Source organism: Mauremys mutica, chromosome 6, assembly GCF_020497125.1.
Source record: "Mauremys mutica isolate MM-2020 ecotype Southern chromosome 6, ASM2049712v1, whole genome shotgun sequence".
Lineage (NCBI taxonomy): Eukaryota > Metazoa > Chordata > Testudines > Geoemydidae > Mauremys > Mauremys mutica.
This window is the reverse complement of record NC_059077.1, coordinates 12969835-12988797: the sequence shown is the minus strand read 5'-3', so window position 1 is coordinate 12988797 and position 18963 is coordinate 12969835. Positions and strand designations below refer to the sequence as shown.

Genomic DNA, 18963 nt, shown 5'->3' with positions numbered 1-18963 from the left:
CCAGGTGTCCTAACTCTCTGTGCTGTGCTTTAACTACAAAATCATCTGTCCACCACTTTCAAGCAGCAGAAAAAAATTATACATTCAGCTTCCATTTTTACTATTAGGAGTTGGACTTTTCTATTCTATTTCTACATTGTTCCTTAGTTCTATACAGAGTGCACAAACTATGCCAAATAATGGGCTAAGGATAAAAGTTATAGTCCACCAGCAAATACATGGGAGACCTCAGACAGCCACACAGAAGTAGTATTTTATGTAAACGTACAGAAGAGTCATATCAAACCTTCGTGTACAACTTCTTTGTTTTTCTTCATACACGTAGATGTGTTTTGTGCATAGAAAGTTTCTACTGACCCTTCTTGGGTGAGTGCTTTCTCCTCCACCACCTCTGTTGATTGCTGACACATTTAAACCAAAATCAGCTTGCTCCCGAGTAACTATATTGTCATTCTCCTAAAGAAAAATCAGTTTTAGAAAAACAATTTCTTTCCAAGCAGATGAGCGTTAGACTTCACCGTAGTTCTTCACACATGCCCAGACGGTATGATTTTTCAGCTGAACTTTTATATTCCACTTAACTTGTACTAATAATACCTGATTTTAGTATGTAACATTATTATGTGCGCCTTTAGGTCTCAATCTGGCTAGCTGTTGAAAGCAATGCAGAGCCACAGCTCTAGCACTCAGCATTCACTCATTTCCTCTGCAAAGAGTTTTCTGTAGTATGGAGAAATCAGCATAGTGCTCAGCAATGAGAAAAAACCTCTATGAGCACCATGAATTGAGCACTAGGGTACAGAAGGGATAACAGATGTGACTGAAAGAGGAGGTAGAGAATGTGCCATGTATCTGTATAAATGCAAATGATGGGCCATTTTAGAAGTTTAAGTTACTCCAACATCTATCCATGACTAGTGGCTACTGCTGTGTACTAAATTGCTGCACTTACAAAAAAGTGACAGCAGAGTCAGGCATGAGATCCAGCCCCTAACACAGGAATGTATCCAAGGATTTTAAGAAAACAATCTCCGCCACCTACTCAATGCCTCAAGAATCATGCTAGGCACAGAGTTCTGCCTGGTCATCAGTCTGGTGTTCCTGTTCCCCTTGGCTTACTTCACCTTAACACATAGTTAATAGCAAAGCATCATGTTCAGCAGCCCTGCCAGACTCGACCCCAAAGAGCAAAAGACCACAGTGACAAATTACACTTACAAAGTCAAATGTGTTAGACTGGGTTGTGTGAATGTGTTTATGACTGAGACTGGACATCTTGTTTGACCTTCCTTGGTCTGTAATCTTCCTTATCTCTACCACTATGGGACCAATCCTTAAGCCCACTGAAATTAATGGAAAGATACCTGTTTCTTCATTTGCTGACTTCATTTGCTGACGGATTAGATCCCAATGTGAGATGTTCTTTTCCTTTATGTGCCTTTTCCCCCCCATTACCATCTTACCCAGATAGCATCTCCCACTAGACTCCTGTGTTGTTATACTTACATAAGCAATAAAACTCTTTACTCACAAACCTCCAAAAGTTTTCTCAGCCTCTTATTGACTATATCATAAGACCATAAGAACGGCCATACTGGGTCAGACCAAAGGTCCATCTACTCCAGTATCCTGTCTTCCAACAGTGGCCAATGCCAGGTGCCCCAGAAGGAATGAACAGAACAGGTAATCATCAAGTGATCCATTTCCTGTCACCCATTCCCAACATCTGGCAAACAGAGGCTAGGGACACCATCCCTGCCCATCCTGGCTAACAGCCATTGATGGACCTATCCTCCATGAATGTATCTAGTTATTTTTTGAAAACAGTTATAGTCTTGGCCTTCACAACATCCTCTGGCAAGGAGTTCCACAGGTTGACTGTGCTTTGTGTGAAAAAATACTTCCTTTTGTTTGTTTTAAACCTGCTGCCTATTCATTTCATTAGGTGGTCCCTAGTTCTTGTGTTATGAGAAGGAGTAAATAAGGGCTTGTCTACACTTACCAGGGGATCGCCACGTGGCTATCGATGCATCAGCAGTCAATTTAGCGGGTCTAGTGAAGACCCGCTAAATTGACTGCAGATCGCTCACCCATCGACTCCTGTACTCCACCCAAACGAGAAGTGCAAGGGGAGTCGACGGGAGAGTGTCTCCTGTGGACATAGTGTAGTGGGGATCCCGCGGTAAGTATATCTATGTTGACTTCAGCTACGTTATTCACGTAGCTAAAGTTGCGTAACTTAGATCGATCTCCCCCCGTAGTGTAGACAAGGCCTAACTTTTCCTTATTTATTTTCTCCACACCAGTCATAGACCTCCATCATATCTCCACTTAGTCTCTTTTCCAAGATGAAAAGTCCCAGTCTTTTTAACCTCTCCTGATATGGCAGCTGTTCCATACCCCTAATCATTTTTGTTGCCCTTTTCTGAATCTTTCCCAAGTTTAATATATTTTTTTTGAGATGAGGCAACCACATCTGCACGCAATATTCAAAATGTGGGCGTACCATGGATTTATATAGAGGTAATATGATATTTTCTGCCTTATTATCTATCTCCTTCTTAATGATTCCCAACATTCTGCTCACTTTGACTGCCACTGCACATTGAGTGGATGTTTTCAGAGAACTATCCACAGTGACTCCAAGATCTCTTTCCTGAGTGGTAACAGCTAATTTAGACCCCCTCATGGTCCAAACTAAAATAAAATCAATCCCAACTGCAATGCAACATAGTCAACACATTTGAACCTGTTTGGGGCTGTCCTTGCTAGATGGTTTAGGCTCTGTTGTCCTCCCAGATGAGGTTTTTGATAATGGCCGCTGCATAGTTTGATGCTGGTTGATCCTAGGAAGATTATGAGAAGAGCTACTTGCCGTCCTAGGATACAAAAAGCCTTTCAGGATGTAATTTTTAACTTCTCATTTTGTTTCCAGCATACCTCACAAGACAGAAGGATTAATGGTGGGATTTTCCAGAAAATACAGTGTTGTTCTAACTTTGGTCCCACTGAAGTCAATGAATTGAGGTCAATGCTGAATGCTTTTTAAAATCCCACCGTAACCCTTTATATGTGATAATGGAGGGGATATTTCAGATACTTTAGCAATCTATGAATTAGGTTGGGGAAAAAAAAAAGAAGTCTTACCTAAAATTTTGTTAGCTTTTTAAAAGAGACAGAAATTCCACCATTTAGTTTCCAGCGTGCTCACTGGTATGTTAGTTTAGCACCTCCAGGGTATCAGAGCATTAGTGCAACAGTACCATGTTTTACTCTTAGGGGAAAATCTTCTGCCCAGTGCCCACTCCAAATGACTTTTCCCTTACCTTCTTGGTTTTCCTCCATTTCTTGGTTGCTGTTTATTTTCTGCTGTGGCAAAATAAATATTGAAATTAGAAATAAATAAGAGTGGGATGCCATGGTCAAGGAAGAAAGAAAATTTCATTTTTTCTTTTAAAAACATTTTTGAGTGAACCTTGTGCTTGTGAAAGTTGCGAGGTTATGAAGCTCAGAAACTAAAGTCACCTTATAAAATAGGTACAACACTGGCAGTAACAGAGTAAACCTCCCAAAGTGCCTCAATCCTGACATGACTAGTGGAGAAAGTAGTTCAGGTTTATTAAGTCTTTAGTTCCATTCAGTCTTTGGTCTCTCTCCTGAGACTACAAACAAGGTGCCAAATCGACATTGGTTACTGTGATACGGACCCTTCTTCACTAGGAATTGGACTGAGCCCACTAAACTCATTTCACATACAGCATTGTAACTTTTACCCATTGCCAAATTAGGACAGATTTAGGGTTGCAACCAATAACACTTAAAAGTCCATCCTTAGGACAAAGTGCTGTTTCACACCATTTTAATCACTCTGCTTTAAAGCTGCCAAGCTGCAACGTCATCACAACAAAAATGTCACAACCTGATGATGCTCTATTAACCCTCAAGTTATTTTCCAAGAGTGCCTGATATAAGATTTACACACACACCAGAATGTGAGGTCACTCAAAAGCCTGGATTAGAACCAGTGACCCAGAGATTAAAGGTTCTGTACCTCATTAGCAATCTCCCAGCTGTTTTGAATCCCTTATCCTCCTAGTATCTATAGATAGATTAGGAGGGACAGATTTTGATACTCTTCAAGGCACTGATTCAGTGAGACTGTTTGGGAACTTGGGCATTACTGAATCTGAGTAAGGGAATCACAATCTGGCTGTAAATACGATCTAACAAATGCTCTACAATGGGACCCATTATCCTTTATTTGCAATTAAGTCCATCATTTATACATTGTAGGACTGACTTTTTTTTTTAAACTGACTCCAAACACTAGACCCTGTTTGTAAATCTTGCTCACATGCACACTTGCTTCCAGCCACTACTGATCTTTTACATCATTGTGAATGTCAGTATGACTGGTGGGTTTTAAAAGCATTTAATCCATGCAGGCACTATTCTTTTTATATGCTTCAGTAGTGTCCCATTTACCTGGGATCTTCAAACTTCCTAATAAGCTTTTGAAGCAACTGAAACTGCTTGGAGATATTCTCTGCCCACTCATCCCCTTCTCTAACAATTAACACTCCATAACTTTGCCTCTGCTTGTATTGTTGCTCTTCTGCCTTCTGTAACCCACCTGTTGCACACAAGTTCAAGAACACTCAAGATCTCATGGTCCAATCTCAATATGTCTGTTCTGACTTGCATCATACAGTATTGCCTTTGCTTGTGCCTCTAGAGTGCACGTCTTTTGGAGCAAGGACCTGTTATTTTCTTGGTAGATACCATTTAGTGTAAAGCATTATGCTACATTAAATTAAATAATAACAATGGTGGGAATAAACTTTGAAGAGTGATCTTAGATGACCTCTAGGCTACAATGTTTCCCTTTAGTTATTCATTTTGTGTTTGAAACTAAAATCAGAAGTAGAACATTCTTAATATTGTTACCCAAAGAGGAAAAAAAATGAGAAAATATCTATATAATATTTTGCACTTAGATATTATTTTTTTACCTGTAGATCTCAAAGTTGTTTAAAAAAGATGGATAAACATCATCATACCCATTCATACAGATAGCAAAACTGAAGCACAGAGAAGTAAGAGGCAGAAAAGGAAACAGATCCCAGGTCTCCTGAATCCCAGTCCCATGTTCTAACCACAAGACCTCCAGCTCTATAATCATTTGAGAGCTTGGGGACAGAGGAAACAACATTAAATAAGGATAAGTCTGAGAAGTGTTGGGTATTTTAGTCCACACATTTTTTAAATTATAAGAAACAGAAGTTCAAAAGCTTTATTTTTGGAACACAGCCACGTACCAGTGTCTAGGGCCTTTTTGGTAATTTTAGGGTATTTTTGGAATTTTACATAGTAATAGCTTTCATATTCCATCAAAATAGTCTCAAGATCAATGTTGTCACAAACTTCAAAGCGGCGTAAAGCTAATTGGGTTTCTTGTTCCAAAGCATTTGCAGCATCAGCATACCTGGTAATTTCAAAAGAGCAAAGAACATAAAACTGAATGTCATTATTTTATAAAATTTGAGAGAAATAGTATACAAGGAAATGTGTTATAGTTCAAACTGTGGCAACCCTACATAACTAATAACCAGTAACAATTATAAGCACTTTTCATTCACAGGCCTCAAAGTGCTTCCCAAAAGTTCAACATAAGATCACATTGCAAATTAGTAACAGAGCTATGACTAGTACCCAGTTCTGTTGACATCCAGAATTGAATCCTATCCACCTCATTAGTATTATTAGCTTATATCAATTAATTTAAAAACAAATAAGAATAACCGGTGTGGTACATTTGACTATCTTCACACCACTGTGCAAATATTAACCAATTAATCCTCATAATGCCTCTGAGACTTGTCCTTTCTCTGTTTCCTCATCGGTAAAATGCAAGCCAGATTCTGATGTCAGTTACATCAGTGTAAACCTAGAGTAACACTATTTGAATAAATTCCTAGCTATAAAGATTCACACTGTTGTAACTGAGATCAGAATCAGGCTTGCAGAGATGAAGGGGTAAATATTCAAAACGGCTGTGTCCCGGGCTGGCAAACTTGTACCTTCCCTTTTGCACCCATAAAATCAAATCCAGGTGCAAATCATACAATCTATACTTCTTATTACCTCACTTCAACGCAAATCACAGAGTTAAAAGCTGAAGAACCAAGATTCGCACCTTCAATTCAAATACAAATGTAAAAATGCAGGGGGAAATTTTTTGCAACTGCAAATTACACCAGAAAAAGGAAGGCCAGAGCTTTTGAAAATTTTACCCAATTGCTTGTTCAAAGTCACACAATAAATTGGTGGAAGTCAGGATAATCATAGAATCCTGATTCCCCAGTCCCAAATTTACTCCATTATATCATTACGCTTTCATACTAAATACGCTTATACCCTTTTAAAACCCATATATATACACACACCTCCTCTGTGTTACTGTAACTTCCATTAAAAGTAATGGAAATTGTGCATGTGTGCAACAAGTCTCATGCTATAAAGAATCTGACAGTTCAATGCTGACATACCTGATGTAAGCCCACCCCCAGCCTCCTCTGTTGTCCTTGTCTTCTCCAGAAAAACCAAAAGACTAACTTGATATTCCTGGTATTAGTAGTAAACACCTAGAGGAAGCTTTTTTTAAAACCTTTCAGATCTTTGTTACATATCATAAAGGGCACAACCCCGATTTAAAAAAAAAAGCCTTTAGAGATTATTGTAAAAAAATTCTAAGTAACACCTGATACAACCTTTTTATTTTTATTCCATAAATTGAAATAAATAAAATGAATTTAAAAGTAAAATGTCCATGTTATATGCTAGTATTAGAGACACTGCAGAGCAATATAATTAGCAGGGCAGGCCTTCCATTGCATCCACTAGAGGGCAGAAGTGCACATTACCATGAAAGACCAGAAACACACACATATAAACAACTGTAGTGTACTTTTGTTTAGATAACATACCCTTCCTCTGTTAAATAATGTAAAATTAGAATGAGAAGATTTTTTCGACGAGCTTCTGTCCGCATCTCATCCTGTGAAGGAAGATAGAATTCTAGATCAAACGTAATAATCAGATTCTATTTATAACTACAAACAGCATCAAAATGTCCAAATAAATCCAATTAAATAAAGACAACAGTATGTAAGAACTATAAAACAGCTTGAAGTAAAAAAACAGAAGTAAAATGGTTTTCCACTGTAATTTTTTGAACACTATCAGGCATCCTGGCTAGATAAAGGCTTTTTCATAGAAACAATAGTTTGAATTAGAAATTCCTTTTACTGTTTGTACTTTTGTGAAATTTTGGAGTTCAGCTAGGCCAGTAAGGGGTTTGGTTACCATCTGGAGTGTCTTGTGGCTGTGCAGCTTTCATCCAGAGCTCTGACCCTAACAGATTATCAGCAGCCCACAAGCCTCATCCTGGCTTTACCCAACCTGGTTACTCCTTGAAGCCTGACTTTGGGTATGATTCCAGCCACGAATTTGTCCCAAACTCATCTGACAGCAGGGACCAGTCCCTCTGACTGGACCCTCACAGAAGAAGTGTTAGGTTCACTACCTTTACAGAGACAGTCAATCACTCCAACCTGTTAGCTTTCTAGAAGCGCACACTTCTCTGAACTTGTATAGCACTGATGATTTATAATGAAAGCAAACCAAGTTTATTAGCAAAAGAACATGGATTAAGTGATACCAAGTAAAAGGGATAAAGATTACAGAAGCCTGGTTTGTACGCCAAATCGGAAAAGTGCACCTTCGACTAGCCCATCATTGAATTTTTGGAGTACATCATTTCACCAGAGTGAATCCAGATGGATCCACAGACTTTACTGTATCAGAGGGGTAGCCGTGTTAGTCTGGATCTGTAAAAAGCAACAAAGAGTCTGACGAAGTGGGTATTCACCCACGAAAGCTTATGCTCCAATATATCTCTTAGTCTATAAGGTGCCACAGGACTCTTCGGTGCTTTTTACAGACTTTACTGTGGAACTCCCAGCATCTGACGGCCAAACATTTGTGGACTTCCTGATCCTCCTCCCCAGCAACCAGCTATGCTCTGCTGAGACTACCGCCCACCACCTACTGCACAATGTGGTATGGCACCATGGGTTTACCAACCACATAATTTTTGACCAAGGCTCACAGTCCACTTCTTGCTCCTGGCATGAAGCATTTAGGCTAGGGGTGGGCAAACTCCAGCCTGCGGGCTACGTCCGCCCAGTCAGACCTTTTAATCTGGCCCTCAAGCTGCTGCCAGGGAGTGGGGTCAGGGGCTTGCCCCACTCTGCCCGCCCGGCACTCCAGCCAGAGTGCGGAAGCCGGGTCAGAGGCTTGCCCCGCTCCACCCGCCCAGTGGTCCCCAGCCTCCAACTCACAATTCCGGGATGAGCACCATCTTCCCTCATGCAGAGTCACACCGAACAGGTGCGACCAGCACTGCTTATCCAGACTTCACCACGCTGTTTCTGGTATTGGAACCCTGCCCCTATGCACCCAATCCCCGAAGTGCCAGCCTCTGCCCAGAACTGGCCAATGATCAAGGCCAGATACATTGCAGGATACTGCCCCTAATTGTGTCCAATTAGGAACCACAACCTCCTTCATCAACCAATCTCTGAGGCACAGTTCCTCCAAGAGACTTGCCTTATTCCTCATCAGCCAATCACCGCAGCCTGGACCTTCCCAGTCTCCTATAGCCCCACCCTTGAGACTCTTGAAATAGTCCAGGGGCCATACCCATCCCAGCTAGGGTGCCTCTGCTTCTGGCGTATATTACATTCTCAAAACTACAATACCCGCACGAGGAAATAAGGAAACAGATCAACAGAGCCGACGTGTACCCAGAAGCCTCCTACAATAAGACAAACCCAAGAAAGAAACCAACAGAACTCCACTGGCCATCACATACAGTCCCCACCTAAACCTCTCTAACGCATCATCAGGGATCTACAACCCATCCTGGACAATGATCCCTCACTTTCACAGGCCAGTCCGCGCCCACAGACAACCTGAAGCATATTCTCACCAGTAACTGCACACTATACCATAGTAACTCTAACTCAGGAACCAATCCATGCAACAAACCTCGATGCCAACTCTGCCCACATATCTACATCAGCGACACCATCACAGGACCTAACCAGATCAGCCACAACATCACCGGTTCATTCACCTGCATGTCCACCAATGTAATATACGCCATCATATGCCAGCAATGCCCCTCTGCTATGTACATCGGCCAAACCGGTCAGTCCCTACGGAAAAGGATAAATGGACCTAAGTCAGATATTAGGAATGGCAATATACAAAAACCTGTAGGAGAACACTTCAACCTTCCTGGACACACAATAGCAGATTTAAAAGTAGCCATCCTGAAGCAAAAAAAACTTCAGGACCAGACTTCAAAGAGAAACTGCTGAGCTCCAGTTCATTTGGAAATTTGACACCATCAGCTCAGGATTAAACAAAGACTGTGAATGGCTAGCCAACTACAAAAGCAGTTTCTCCTCCCTTGGTTTTCACACCTCAACTGCTAGAAGAGGGCCTCATCCTCCCTGATTGAACTAACCTCGTTATCTCTAGCCTGCTTCTTGCTTGCATATATATACACCTGCTGCTGGATATTTCCACTACATGCATCCGACGAAGTGGATATTCACCCACGAAAGCTCATGCTCCAATACGTCTGTTAGGGCTGGTCTACACTATGGGGGGAAATCGATCTAAGATACGCAACTTCAGCTACGTGAATAATGTAGCTGAAGTCGAAGTATCTTAGATCGAATTACCTACCGTCCTCACGGCGCGGGATCGACGTCCGCGGCTCCCCATGTCGACTCCGCTACCGCCGTTCGGGTTGGTGGAGTTCCGGAGTCGACAGGAGCTCATTCGGGGATCAATATATCGCGTCTAGATGAGACGCGATATATCGATCCCCGAGAAATCGATTGCTACCCGCCGATACGGCGGGTAGTGAAGACGTACCCTTAGTCTATAAAGTGCCACAGGATTCTTTGCTGCTTTTACAGATCCAGACTAATATGGCAACCCCTCTGATGCAAAATATTTACATACACAATCACTCAGTTGCAGCCGGGTCGGCTCCAGGGTTTTTGCCACCCCAAGCAAAGGGGGAAAAAAAAAAAAAGCCGCAATCGGCGTCTGCTCCACCACACCACTTTCTTCTTCGGCGGCAATTCAGCAGCCGGTCCTTCCCTCCAAGAGGAACCGAGGGACCCGACGCCGAATTGCCGCCGAAGAGCCTGACATGCCGCCCCTTCCCCTTGGCTGCCCCAAGCACCTGCTTGCTGAGCTGGCGCCTGGAGCCGGCACTGGTTGCAGCTACTTCTGTGTGGAGGACCACTACACAGCATATAGCATAATGCACACGAGCGAGAGGGGAAAGTTCAGCAAAGACATTCACTTTTTTTTCTGATGCGAAGTGTCACAAGGTCTTCAATGACCAAACAGACCAAATATGCCCTCAGTTTTTAAGATCTTACTGGAAAAAAACTGTAGGGAATGTATCTTAGAAAGAAGAGGTTGGCCAACCTAGCTAGGATTTGAACCTGGGCTACAGGAAGATCAGATATTTCTAAACCCAGACTCAAGCAACTAAGTTAGTAGCACCAGTTTACACTAAAGTTTGGAAGGCATCTAAATGTGAACAGTATAACTTTGGCTCCCATTTGGTTAAAAAATAAAAATTATGATATTTAACATCAATATATAATATTTTGAACAAATGATCCTATTTAGTATTTTTTGCATGCAGTGAAATCTGTCCTAAAGAATCACCCAAGGTCTAGTAGAGTTTGATCTTTAAGGACATAATTTCAAAGATGGGCACTTGCTGCTGTGTGTAAACAACAGCATGTCCAAACGCCACTTATGCACATACAAATCTGGTATGAATAGCTAAACAAATGAATAGCTAGACTCCTAACTGGACATTGTGTGAACAGAAGTGGTATTTACTAGGGCTTTCGATTAACTTCAGTTAACTCACACGATTAATTAAAAAAAAATCATGATTAATCGCATTGTTAAACAATAGAATACAAAGTGAAATTTATTAAATATTTTTGGATGTTTTTCTACATTTTCAAATATATCTATTTCAATTACTACACAGAATACAAAGTGTACAGTGCTCACTTTACATTATTTTTATTACAAATATGTGCACTATAAAAATGATAAAAGAAATACTATTTTCCAATTCACCTCATACAAGTACTGGAGTGTAATCTCTTTATCATGAAATTGCACCTTACAAATTTAGATTTTTTTTGTTACATAACTGCGCTCAAAAACAAAACAATGCAAAACTTCATGCTGCGGCTATTGTTCCAGTGGACATGCTTCCATGCTGATGATGCTTATTAAAAAAAAAAATAATGCGTTAATTAAACTTGTGACTGAACTCCTTGAGGGAGAATTGTATGTCTCCTGCTCTGTGCTTTACCCGCATTCTGCCATATATTTCATGTTATAACAGTCTCGGATGATGATCCAGCACAGGTTGTTCATTTTAAGAACACTTTCACTGCAAATTTGACAAAATGCAAAGATACCAATGTGAACTTTCTAAAGATAGCTACAGCACTCAACCCAAGATTTAAGAATCTGAAGTGCCTTCCAAAATCTAAGAGGGACAAGCTGTGGTGCATGCTTTCAGAAGTCTTAAAACAGCAACACCCCAATGCAGAAATTACAGAACCCGAATCATCAAAAAATAAAATCAACCTTCGGCTGGTGGCATCTGACTCAGATGATGAAAATGAACATGCGTCGGTCTGCACTGCTTTGGATTGTTATGGAGCAGAACCCATCATCGATGCATGTCCTCTGAAATGGTGGTTGAAGCATGAAGAGACATGAGACTCTTTAGCACATCTGGCACATAAATACCTTGCGACGCCAGCTACAACAGTGCCATGCAAATACCTGTTCTCCCTTTCAGGGGACACTGTAAACAAAAAGCGGGCAGCATTATCTCCTGCAAATGTAAACAAACTTGTTTGTTTGAGCAATTGGCTGAACAAGAAGTAGGACTGAGTGGACTTGTAGGCTCTAAGGTTTTAGACTGTTTTATTTTTGAATGTAGGGTTTTTTTGTACACAATTCTATATTTGTAAGTTCACTTTCATGATAAAGAGATTGCATTAAAGTACTTGTATTTGTTGAATTGAAAAATATTATTTCTTTTGTTTTTTTACAGTGCAAATATTTGTAATAAAAAAATAAATAAAAAGTGAGCACTCTACACTTTGTATTCTGTTGTAATTGAAATCAATATCTTTGAAAATGTAGAAAACTTCCAAAATATTTAAATAAATGGTATTCTATTATTGTTTAACAGCACGATTAATCGCGATTAATTATTTAAATTGCTTGACAACCCTAGTATTTCCACATAGAAATTAGGTTTGTGTAGAGGTTAATCTTTGAAATCAGGCACAAAATTCGAACCAATTGTATACAAAACCTGGGGATATGTTAAAGTATTCACTTAAAATGGGGCTGCATATTAGAGATTACTCTCAGGGCAGGTTTCACTGTATAACATTTACCATAAATAAAATGCCAGTGCTACGATGCCTTAGGGACCAATCCTCTCCCCTGTTCCTTAAAAGGCAAAAGGACAGGATAAACTCAGGACTTCTAGCACATTATCACATTGTTCCCCCAAGAGGTGGGCCCTGTGGCAGAATGGATCCGGAAGAGGAAGTGTGCAGCCAAACTGGTAGTGAATAGTTCTGCAGGAGATAAACCCACAAATCCTTGACCTATCCACAACAGAACCCGCCCTTGTGTCCTTTAGTGCCACAGCACTAATTTCTGCTGTATCTGTCCATCTGGAGCTCACAGACAAGCCACAGAGTTACCACTGTTCATAACTACTTTAACATTTTAAGTCCCAAAGGACATAAAAAAAGAATATGTATGTAGAAGGATAGTTCCCCTTTGTCTCCATTGTCTCCTAGAACTGTGCTCTATCATAGCAACCACAGAAAGAAGAAAGGTACCAAAATGTAGTTTGGGAGGTTGAACATAGTGCATAGCCAGCCTTCTTCTCCTTGGTCAGATTAGAATTATTCTGCTCCCCCTCTGTGCTTTGCAGTATAGAGGGTACCATATGCCTGTAGCAGGAAGAGAGCCTGAGACATAAGCCCTTTTATCTGGGCTAAGGTAGTGGTCAAAGCTTTGCTAATATAAAGCAAAGTCAGCAAGGCTGTAAAAACAGGAGTCAGGCTCTGCCTGCGTACACACTCACAGAGCCTGGCAAGAACAGGGCTGGTATTGCAAAAAACCACACATTCCTAAGAAAGGCTAGGCACAGCACACTCAAACAAACATTCCAGAAGGATGGTGCCAGAACACCCCGATACCAAGTATGGTACAAACCCCCCCCCCCCCCCAAATAAAAGGAACACACTCAAAGATGAGGTCAGGATGACAGTATAATGGATAGAGATGTTTTGATCAAACCAACATGTACAAAGTAATGAGTGGTAACTAACCACGTCAGAGGGGCAATATAGAACTTGTTTGTACTGGTATATAAAACTGAGTCTCAGAGGGAGTGTCTTTGGCCTGCGGAGGGGGCAATGGAAAGTCCCACCATTCACTGAGCTGCATCCATTGTCACAGGCATACATGAGCTAGTGTAACTGTAGACATTGATCCGGGGAGCTAAGACCATGCTTCGCCAACAAACTTGGCTGGGTGCCTTTGTACCTTAATGGATCTTGTGGTCATTGGGCAGTTCGCTCAAGATCTGCCATGCCAGCTACCTGCACAGAGCAGGGATGCCACACAAAGAGAGAACACACACGCAGCCAAACATCTAATGACAATGCCATTCACCTTCTGACTTACCTATTTGAGATAATATAGTTAGTTACTTCATTTTAAAGCTGGTGACTATCCCTTTGTTTGTTCCAAAAGGCTATTTATTTATCTGAAGAAAAACTGAGAGGCGAGGCAGGGGGTCATCACAGCTATCATACTCTTTTCCCTTGGAAGTTTGATTTAAGTGCAGAGCCATCTAGTGGAAAAGAGGGGGGAAAATTTACAGGAAATTTTCCCAGGATTTGAAAATGTACTTTTCTCATTTTACTTAAGTGATGGAGTATACGCTTAATTTCAGATTTCTAAAGGGAGAACTATGAGGAGTTCAAGAAAGAGGTATTAAAATTTGTAATCCGAGCTTTAACATACCCTACTTCTGTTGCCTTGGGAAAGTTACAACTCCCTCTGCCTTAGTTTCTCTGTCCTTAATACAAGTACAATAATAATTTCCTATCTCCAAGTGGCATTGTGAAGATTAATACTTTGAGGATGAAAAGTGCAGATTATTATTAAGCTCTAGTCTGGGGTAATTTGCTTGTACAATCACAACTGTATTGGCAGGGATGCTGAAAGAGAAGATGGATTAACTTTGTGGCATGTTCTCAGCAAATTAAAACAAAACTTGGCACAGGTGGGATGAGGGATTCTCTCAAAGACAGTGTTTTGAAAATAATCTTAAAATTGGGACCCTTTTACAATTCATCCTAGAATACTTGTCTCTCTGTAATTACAGCTTGAGGGGTAGGAAAGGGGTTGGAGTTATTACTACTGGAGATGATTGTGGTGCTCCCTTATATCCATTAGCCCAATTGACAGAGCACTTACACAGGCTGTAGGAGACTCAGGTTCAAATCCCCACTCTATCTGACCCCAGGGCTCCCACGTCCCAGGAGAGTGCCTTAAACACAGAGCTGTAGGGTATTCTGGGGGGATTTGTCCCAGTCTCTCCTGTTGAAGTGGTTCCACTTGATATAAACATTTAAATAGTCACTGAGCCAGAGACAGCATGAATGACTCTACAACCTAGTGGTTAGCACATTCACACTGGAGACCTAAGATCCCTTCCCATTCCAGTGGCGGCGCCACCTCCTCCACTGTGTCTTGTACGGGGCCCGATCTGGTAGGCATGCTCTAAGGCTGTTTACATCACTGTTGCTCCCATTGTTGATAGCGACGGTAGGCTATATTTTGCCAAAAATTCCCCCATGAAGAAGCCTCCTAAAAAATGAAAGGTTAGTTTAGATTCCATGGCCCATTCATTGTTTGTCATCTGGTGAAACTGACACAAAGTGTGCCACTTGTGATAATTAATATTGTGGTGTAGAAACCTGTCCACTGAGAACTCAACTAATGGCTTCTCTACACAAACAATTAATTTTGCAAGCTGGATTGTGAATCTACCCAGCACAAGCCTGCTATGGAGCAACCGCCCACATGGACCCTCCTGAGGCACATTAATGTTCTCTGACCTAGTCCCATTTCAATAATGAATAGATCAAGGCACATGAATGAACTATTAATGCATGTCAGCAGGGTCCTCAGAGGCAGTCCACAACAGGCAATTGAGGGGTGGATTCACCCCCCAGCTTCCCACAAAACTAAATGTCTGTGTAGACAAGCCCTAAGACTACCAAATCATTTCACATAGGGCACCAATGAGCCAATCAGATGATAGCAACTTTCATTCACAATCAACCAAGATCGGATCGGAACCAAAAATACAGAAATGCAAGCCTCTGATCCCGATCCTGTGATGTGCTGATGAGCCCCGCTGAAGACAAGAGGAGTTGAAGCCAATGAAAACAGTACAGGATGGATTTTCTATTGCATAACAAATCTAGTGAACCACTCAGTCAGCCCGCCCAGTCTATTCCATACAAGCAGACAGCCTGAAAGCAAACTTTGACAAACTACTATCACACCAGGGACTTCAGCTCTGGTTAGCAAGGAAGTGGTAAATCTTATACATGTGTGAAAGAAAAGGAGCGCTTACAAGTAAAAAGTTATTTAAAATTCAGTTTAGCTTTATAGTGATTTAGCCTTGCTGTTTAATTAGTACGGTATTTAGAATGGCATGTTGTTTATAGTCATTGGTATTTCAATAGAGGTTTAAGTGTTTAAAGTTTAATAAGCTCCTATTCTTAGAAGAACAAAAAATGTGCGTAATTACATTTTCAATTACTATAGAGAATTTTTTGGGTCCATGCAATTAATAAAAGCTTAAGGCATTTAAACATGATCTTGTTTTAAAAGCTAAATAGTTGAGCACTTCACTAATTAGCTCCACTTAGTTTTTTTTTCTAAATTAACAGAATAAAAATGTCATGTATTCATTTCTTTGTAGCTGATAAAGACACATGAGTTTGTAAACCAGTTTAATTTTAAAACTGAACTGTTCCCATATTTAATTCCAAATCTTTTTTTAAAAAAAGGTACAGGTTATGGTCAAATTAGTTTCTTGTGTAGCTCCACTAATTTCAGGGACTTCAGTGTAACTCCTCATACACTGGGGATTAATTTAACTAGAATTCTTCATTATTATTTGATCCTAATTTTCTACATTATAATGTATATTACAAATAAAAATTAAAAGTACTAGTTGCGAAGTACTTCACTCAAAAGACAGAAAGTGCCAGATATACATTTGCCCTTGCCACTTTAATTCTGGGCCTGTGTGCATGAATCCTATGCACTGAATAAGGCAAGAGTCTGGCAGAAAAAAATAGTAAGTGATTGTATCATAATACATATACACGAAGAACCTGAATTAAAGTCGCATGGACAACCATAAACCTGACATTTCCTAACTTTCTAGTCCTTGACTTTTTAAATAAGACAATCTAAATAACTTTATTGTACCAGTCTAAAAAAACCCAGAAAATTACATACAAATAAAGGAAAAGGGTAAAAACCAATTACATTATGTAACAACCCCCGATCATATATCAGCAGGGTGCGATCCAGAAACTTTAGGATTGTAGCACAACCTCAACCACTTGAGCTACAGGCCTTGCTAAGGCAGTGGTCCCTAAGCGTGCCCCCCTATGGGAGTATGGAGGAACATTTGGGGGGCACAATGGGGCCTGGACCAGCCCCTATGCGGGGCAGGGAAGGAGCACCACTCAGCATTGCTCTGCCCCCAGCTCTGCTCCAGCCCCACCCCCAGCCACGGCTCTGGCCCCGGCCTCAGCCCCCAGGTCTACTCCTGGCCATGGCACCCATCTGTGGCTCTAGCCCCCACTCCTGGTCCTGTGCTCTCAGCCCCACAACTATGGCCCCAGCTCTCAACCACAGCTCGGTGGGGGGGTGCAGACCAGTTAAGGCAGGGGTGTGGCCGTAAAAGTTTGGGGTTCACTGAGCTAAGGCCAGGGTACGTCTACGCTGAAGCTGGTGGTATAATTTCCAGCTCAAGTAGAGGTACATATGCTAGTTTTGATCAAGCTAGAGCACTAAAAATGGCAGCCTTGCTGTGAACAAGCTGCTTGATTATTTACCGAGGACTACATTGTACCTGGCTGGCTCTCCCATGTCACCGCCTATTCTACTGCAGTTACACTGCTATTTTTAGCACTCTACTTTGATCAAAGCTAGCTCATGTACATCTACTGGAGATGGAAATTACATCTCCAGCTGCAGGATACCTTTCATTAGCTAGTAGCAGGACAAAGCTGTTATCCCAGAGGGAGGACAGGCCACTAAGGACATCCTTGCCTGGTTCCTTTTCTGTTCTCTCCCTTCAGCCGTAAGGGAGTCCTACGCCAATCAGTGCCTCAAGGGTGGGGCTTGGCCCAGTTCTCTCCCCTCCCCCACTTTGAGGAATTATAAGAGCTTCTGCCCCATCTGGTGCCCTCAGAGGTGTCCATTTCTGGGTGCCACATTTCAGGAAACATGTGGATAAATTGGAGAAAGTCCAGGGAAGAGCAACAAAAATGATTAAAGGTCTAGAAAACATGTCCTATGGGGCAAGATTGAAAAAAATGGGTTTGTTTAGTGTGGAGAAGAGAAGACTGAGAGGGGATATGATAACAATTTTCAAGTACATAAACAGTTGTTACAAGGAGGAGTGTGAAAAATGGGTCTTCTTAATCTCTGAGGATAGGACAAGAAGCAATAGGCTTACATTACAGCAAGGGCAGTTTAGGTTGGACATTAGGAACAACTTCCTATCAGAGTGGTTAAGCACTGGAATAAATTGCCTAGGGAGGTTGTGGAATCTCCATCATTGGGGATTTTTAAGAGCAGGTTGGACAAACACCTGCCAGGGATGGATAATACCTAGTCCTGCCATGAGTGCAGGGGACTGGACTAGATGGCCTCCTGAGGGCCCTTCCAGTTCTATGATTCGAAAGCTAGAGATAGGTGCCCCTGGAATTTTCAAAAACTCCCATGGTCCCTCCCCCTTCTCTAAGGAAAAGGATAAATGGACACAAATCAGACATTAGGAATGGCAATATACAAAAACCTGTAGGAGAACACTTCAACCTCCCTGGCCACACAATAGCAGATCTTAAGGTGGCCATCCTGCATCAAAAAAACTTCAGGACCAGACTTCAAAGAGAAACTGCTGAGCTCCAGTTCATCTGCAAATTTGACACCATCAGCTCAGGATTAAACCAAGACTGTGAATGGCTTGCCAATTACAGAACCAGTTTCTCCTCCCTTGGTTTTCACACCTCAACTGCTAGAACAGGGCCTCATCCACCCTGATTGATCTAACCTCGTTATCTCTAGCTTGCTTCTTGCTTGCTTCTATATACCTGCCCCTGGAAATTTCCACTACTTGCATCCGAAGAAGTGGGTATTCACCCACGAAAGCTCATGCTGCAAAACGTCTGTTAGTCTATAAGGTGCCACAGGATTCTTTGCTGCTTCTACAGAACCAGACTCACACGGCTCCCCCTCTGATACCGCCCCCTTCTGTGTCCTGGGGGGGGGGGGGTTAAGATGGTGGGTCCCCCCCCGTTTGTCTGCGGGGGGGGGGGGTGATCAAAGGGTCTCTGCTTTAGCAGGAGGGTGGAGTCCCACAGGTGCAGGGAGATCGGGGATTTCCCCCATGCATGGGCGGTGAGACCAGACGCC

At 41.7% G+C, this 18963-nt stretch overlaps 1 protein-coding gene across 5 annotated transcripts in view; it reads right to left on the bottom strand.

Annotated features, from left to right (window-relative positions):
* The window catches only part of KATNAL2 (katanin catalytic subunit A1 like 2), a 51323-nt gene that overhangs the window by 31720 nt on the left and 640 nt on the right, over positions 1-18963 (bottom strand). For 2 of the 5 annotated variants that reach the window (XM_045020869.1, XM_045020874.1), the window contains exons 2-6: positions 6987-7057; positions 5319-5485; positions 3327-3369; positions 2750-2879; positions 358-456 (exon numbers count right to left, since the gene is read on the bottom strand). In XM_045020869.1, the coding sequence (XP_044876804.1) occupies positions 358-456; positions 2750-2879; positions 3327-3369; positions 5319-5485; positions 6987-7057 (510 nt within the window). The remainder of the gene's footprint in view (positions 1-357; positions 457-2749; positions 2880-3326; positions 3370-5318; positions 5486-6986; positions 7058-18963) is intronic. The other 3 variants (XM_045020872.1, XM_045020871.1, XM_045020870.1) reach the window with 3 other exon arrangements.